The 6,316-nt window shown below is 41.3% G+C and overlaps 1 protein-coding gene across 1 annotated transcript; it reads left to right on the forward strand.

Moving 5' to 3' along the window:
• The first annotated feature begins 3,232 nt into the window (after window positions 1-3,232).
• PIGM (phosphatidylinositol glycan anchor biosynthesis class M) lies at window positions 3,233-5,352 on the forward strand. Its single transcript, XM_044673863.1, has one exon. The coding sequence runs from the start codon at window positions 3,240-3,242 to the stop codon at window positions 4,491-4,493; it is 1,254 nt and encodes a 417-aa protein (XP_044529798.1). The 5' UTR covers window positions 3,233-3,239; the 3' UTR covers window positions 4,494-5,352.
• The last annotated feature ends 964 nt before the right edge of the window (window positions 5,353-6,316 follow it).

The raw sequence follows: 6,316 nt of genomic DNA on the forward strand, positions 1-6,316 counted from the left end.
GAAAAATCGAGAACTTGTAAAAGTGAACCTGAAAGAAACAGAGGATGAATAGCTTATATAATTTTATACATTATTATATTTATTTATAATTGTATAAATTATAAATATGTATTTATACAGTCAATTAATCAACAAACATTTCTCTACTATGTGCCAGGCCCTGGGGATACAAAAGGAGGCAGAAGATAGTTCCTGCCCTTACGGAGCTTACAATCTAATAGAGGAGGCATACAAATAGATAGAAAGCAAGCTATATACAGGATAAGTAGGAAATAATTAAGAGAGGGAAGGCACTGGATTGAAAGGGATTAAAAGCTGTACAAGGTGGGATTTTAGTTAGAACTAAAGGAAAGCAGGGAAGTCAGTGGTCAGAGGAGAGGAGGGAGAGCGTTCTAGGTATGGGGGACAGCCAGAAAAAAAAAAAGGTATGGAAAGATGGAGTGTTTTGTTTGTGCAACACTCAGGAGGCCAGTGGCACTGAGTAGAGAAGTAAGGTTTAAGAAGAATGGAAAGGCAGAGTGGAGTTAGGTAATGAAGGGCTTTGATTGCCAAATAGAGCATTGTGTTTTATTCTGGAGGTAGTAGGAAACCACTGGAGTTTATTGAGGATAGGAGAAGGTGACAGGTTCAGATCTTGTTAAGTACCTGTTATGTGTCAGCCAACATTCTGGGTGCTGGACCTATAAAGTAAAAAAAAAAAAAAAATGAAACAATCTCTGTCTTCATGGAGTTTAAATTAAACTGGAAAAACAAACAAAAAACCCAGTTATGTACAAGAACAAAGAAATACAAAATATATCCAAAATGTAAGGAGAATAAGCATGGTTCTTCCTTTCCACTCCCTTAACCAATGCAGTCTGAGAAAGAAATGAGTAGGTAACAGAAGTAAAAAGGATTTAATGAGTTCATATCTAGCAAACCTTTGAAAATGTGAGCATCCTTTTCTGAGTGAATCAGAAGAGACAATATGATTTTCAGGACTGAAAATGAGCCACTTGCCTAGGGGCTTTAAATAGATAAACCCTGGAGAAAGATGAACAGTTTGGGTAAGTGCAGACTAGATACTTCTGGAGGAGGCTTCTCTTTCCACATAGAACCATTCTATTGGTGATGGAATATAACTCCAGAGCTACTTTTCCAAAAAGAGACACCCCATAATGCAATAGAAGAACTAGGTCAGGAGAATTCAGTGCATAGTTAAGGGAGCAGAGCAGCATACTCCCCACAGGAGCAGATATTGAGAGGCAGGCCTTGGAGGTAGGTAGCAGGATTGAGAAACTGGACCCCAGGCAACAGAGAAGAGAACAATCTATGAACTCAAGAAATTTGAAAGTTGATAGGTGAAGAAAAGTAATTCTTGAAAACACAACTAAATTCCTCATCTAGCAGATATGTTGCATCCGGGGGTCCTCTGTGAGGTCTTCACAGGAGAGAAAAAACTTCCAGGTCCTGCAGTTCTGGGGGTGTGAATCTCTCTGGCCATGTGTTCAATATGTATTTGGAACACTACCAGTGTACTATTTTTTTCCCACTCCTCCCACATACACTGTGTGTATTTGTGGGAGAATATGTTCCTGGGTTATGGGGGGAATGCTTTGTAGTACTGTTCGTTACTATTCAGTTTTAGTAAATAAATGCCTTTGCTAAGAACTGATTGTGTATACTGGCAGATTGTTAATGGGAAAGCATACCAAACCCAAGTGGTGGCTTAGAAATGAGTACTCACAGGATAACCCTAGAATCTGAAGTGGCAGCTGTTTTGGGGAAATCCAAACCCAAACTGAGTGCAGATTAAATGAGTTTCCCAGAAGAAATGCTATGAAAATAAATACAAAGTAATTTTAAGGGGGGAAGTGAAGATATGATATCCAGGAAAATCACGAAAGGGTTCTTGTAGAAGATGGCACTTGAGCTGAACCTTAGAGGGAGTTATAGATTCCTGCCTGTAAAAACAAACAAACATGGAAGTAGGGGATATAATGTCATGTGCTGTGAGGTTCAAATGAGACAAGGGATTTTAAGAACTTTGCAAACCTTTAAAGCACTTTTATAAATTCTAATTATTAGCTTAAAGTCACTTGGTTTTATTGCCTGAACCTCAGCCGCACATTTGCTGAGTCCTAGACGTGTTTTGAGAGCAATATAGAGATATGTTGGTAAATTTTAACAACTAGACTCACAGGCTGAGAGTGGGGAGGTATGAAGGGGTTGAGGAAGGGAAGCATGCATACACACTTTTAGGGTAGCTAGGTGATGCCAGGCTTGAAGTCAGGAAGGCTCATCTGCTTGAGTTCAAATCTGGTCTCCCACATTTATTAGCTGTGGGACTCTGGGAAAGTCACTTAATCCTGTCTGCCTCAATTTCCTGGTCTGTCAAATTAGCAAATAGTCCCCATTTCCTAATGGCAAACCACTCTAGTATCTTTTCCAAGAAAAATCATGGAGAGTCGGACACAATTGACCTTGACATGGTGCGGATTAAATAGCGTAATAGTTGTAAAACGCTCTGAAATCTCAAGATGCCACTTAAATGTTTAGCTGTTACTCTCTATATTGAATGAGGAAAGGTTAGTACCGCAAGTTCTGTTCCAGATGAAGCTACGCTGGATTTCGGGGGTGGGGGTGGGGTGGGGGAGTGGGGAGTGGGTCACAGCTCCTGTTTTGATGTTCGTTAATCACCCTCCTTATAATTCAGTCTGGAAGTCAAGATCACTGGCCCCAAGCACACCGAGCCGAGACTCTCAAGTCCCTTTTTTAAACAAAACAAAACAATACATCAGCCTTTCTCCTATACCGCTTTCCATTAATTTTCAAAGTCAGAAGCTCTGCAGTCTCACTGGTGGGCGGGTATTAACAGAAACCAACCAGCACAAGGAATTCAAACCTCAACCTGCCCATACCACGCCCACGCTTAGGCCACGCCCTCTTTTGCCTCTACGGGGCGGGGAGAGGGCTTCTTACTCGGGTTCTTCGAAAACGAACTCGACTCACTCACGGGACAGGAAGTCCTGCCCTTTCCCTAGGACTGACGGGGCTCGAGAGGCATGTAAACCAATCAAAAGTGCTTGACCAGCGCCGGAAGTGGGTTCTAGAGGCGGAATTAGGTCCCCGGAAGCGGCCGTAGATGGCTCTCCGCTGTGCTGACCCAGTCGTGGAGCTATGTTTTGGCCTGTCGTGGGCCGGAGCCAGAGCTACATCCGCTCAAACGGCCAGGCGAGGTTGCACAGGAGGCGGCCAGGATGAAAGTGAGGCCCTTAGCTAGGTTCTGGGGAGGGCCCGCCGCCGTTTTCGGCGTAGCCCTGGCGGCCCGCGTGGCCCTAATCTTCTACGGTCTCTACCAGGACCGTACCCTAGTGGTGAAGTTTACGGATATCGACTACCGGGTGTTCACGGACGGGGCGCGCTTGGTGACGGAGGGCCGCTCCCCCTACCGGAGAGCCACGTACCGATACACTCCTCTGCTAGCCTGGCTCCTCACGCCCAACATCTCCCTCTCCGAGCTCTTCGGCAAATTTCTCTTCATCAGCTGCGACTTGCTCGCCGGCTTCCTTATGTTCCGTCTCCTGCTCCTCACCGGTTTGAGCCCCTCACGGGCGTGCGGCTACTCGGCCTGGTGGCTGCTCAACCCGCTGCCCCTAGTGGTGTCCAGCCGGGGCAACGCAGAGTCAGTCATCGCCGCTCTGGTGCTGACAGCGTTGTACTTTCTAGAGAGGAGGAATGTGGTAAGGGCTGCCTTGGTCTACGGCCTGGCGGTGCACATGAAAGTGTACCCGGTGACTTACATCCTTCCCATAGCCCTCTATTTGCAGACTGAGCCCGGTGAGGCGGAGAAGGACCGCTCCAAGAAATGCCTCCTGGCTCGTATTTGGGGACTGGCCGGGAGGCTGTGGAATCGGGATGTGCTGCTCTTTGGAGTGGTTGCTGGACTCACATTTTTTACCCTCGGTTTAGGGTTTTACTACAGATACGGTTGGGAATTTTTGGAGCACACTTATCTTTATCACCTTACCAGGCGAGACATACGACACAATTTTTCCCCATACTTCTACATGCTCTATTTGACAGCAGAGAGCAAATGGAGTTTTTCACTGGGACTGGCAGCATTTTTGCCACAGTTGTTGTTGCTTGTAGTTGTGTCTTTTGCTTATTATAGGGACCTTGCCTTTTGTTGTTTCCTTCACACTGCCATTTTTGTAAGTTTTAATAAGGTTTGCACTTCCCAGTATTTTTTATGGTACCTCTGCTTACTGCCTCTTGTGATGCCACAAATAAGGATGTCCCTGAAGAAAGCTATACTCCTTCTTGGGCTGTGGTTTATGGGACAGGCCTTATGGCTGACTCCTGCTTATTTCCTTGAATTCCAAGGAAAAAACACCTTTTTGCTCATTTGGTTAGCTGGATTGCTCTTCCTTTTTATTAACGGTTACATACTGATTCAGATTATTTCTCATTATCAGTTGGGAAAGTTAGCCAAGAAAATCAAATTTCAGTAATGGGTAATATTAATGATGTGGTGTTTCTGTGATTTATGCCCACTAAATGGGCCACTAAAATACTTTTTAAAATGTTTTAACTTAAGCTTTGAGCATTTTTATCACCCCCAAAGACATTCAATTTAGGTCTCAAAACTTAGTTTAAGCCAAAATCTGAAGTAGAATGGAGGGAGAAAACTGGAGAGATTGTTTCTTCTTGTGGATGCAACTCTTTTGAAGAATACTAGTCAAAGGAGAGTTAAGCTTTAATAGAATAACCTTTCACTTAGTCTTTTGGGGCACATTATTGTAAAGGATGAATGAATGTTCTCAGTTGCCAAAGAAATACTTAATATAATAAGTAGAAATCGTTTGCTGCAAGATTAATGCCAATGGGAGTTTAGTCCAACAGAATCCATTTAATAAGCCTAGTGAGTTTATTATGCCATTCCATTGTGTCTTTGGTTAAATAAAATTTTAACTTCCAAGCATTCTCTTTTATAAAATGGAGTTAGCAATCATCAGACTAACTTGTAATAACAACTAAATAAACTGCTAAATTAAACATTATTGGATTAGGTAAAATATTTTTTCATTTAAATAAAGTTGAGTGGAAGTTTGCAGGGAATAGATGTTGAATAAAACAAATTTAGATTGTTGATCCAGGATTTTTCCATTTGACTTGAAGCTGAACAACTAAAACCTTCTATGTGTGCTATTTTCCTGTTAGAATGTGAGCTCCTTGAGAGCAAGGACTGTTGTACTTTTCTTTCTGTATCTCAGAGCTTAGCATAATACTTTGTCCCTTGTAAGTGCTTAATGGATGCCTTTTCTTTTTTTTTTTAAATCCTTAACTTCTGTGTAGGGAGAAGAGTGGTAAGGGTGGGCAACAGGGTCACACAGCTGGGAAGTGTCTGAGGTCATATTTGAACCTAGGACCTCACGTCTCTAGGCCTGACTCTCAAACCACTGAGCTACCCAGCTGCCCCCAATGGATCCCTTTTCTTTTCATAATCATATTTCAGTGCTACTTGGTTTGTTTTGTTACTGGGTCTTTTTTGCACTTTACTAGTGTTGACATGTAACTGATTTTCAGTGACCAAAAATTTTTTTACATATTTTAATCTGAAAAAATATATTTTTGTAATACATTTTTATAGATTCAGAGATATCTGTTCTTTAGACTTTGTTTATATGTGTCTGTTTCTGGAGAATGAAAGTGGTAAATAAACTCCTTTAGGAATGTTTTAGTGTCAGCCTGCAGCACATTTTTAGTTCTTGAATGCTATAAAATACTTTTTCTTTAGAAAGAAAGTTAGTCTACAAATCGTTTATAATAGTTTGGTAAAAACAACTGGGTAGTTTTAATTGATAAATTTATAAGTGTAAGCACAATTCTACTTATAACATTTCTGTAGGTTATATGATGAGATGAATGACTAACCAGTAAAGGACAAGCTTCTACAACAGTGTAAAAAGTAGTCTCCTAGTTTCCTTTTTATTGAGCACCAGAAAATTCATTTTCCCATTAAAATTATATTATGAATGGTTGTTACCAGAGTCCCACGCCAATGAATTAAAAACTTGTTGAAACTATAGTATAGCTAAAATGTTGCTCTAGTTTGTGATGGCACATACATTATTTTTAACACTAGACTATCAACTCAGCAACTGGCAGGCATATTCATTTCCTTGAATAAAATAAGACTATGAATGTGTCTAGAAGTCTCTTAATTATCATGCCCTTTACATAAAAGAAGTCACACTTTTTATAATGTTAATTTTTAAAATACCTCGTAGCATTCCTGAGAATATTTGAAGCTCAGTTTATCCACAAAAGGATT

This window comes from Gracilinanus agilis, chromosome 4, assembly GCF_016433145.1.
Source record: "Gracilinanus agilis isolate LMUSP501 chromosome 4, AgileGrace, whole genome shotgun sequence".
Taxonomy (NCBI): Eukaryota; Metazoa; Chordata; class Mammalia; order Didelphimorphia; family Didelphidae; genus Gracilinanus; species Gracilinanus agilis.

What these genes read in the sequence shown, in the direction of transcription:
- PIGM (XM_044673863.1), top strand. Translation starts at nt 3,240, where the DNA reads ATGAAAGTGAGGCCCTTAGCTAGGTTCTGGGGAGGGCCCGCCGCCGTT.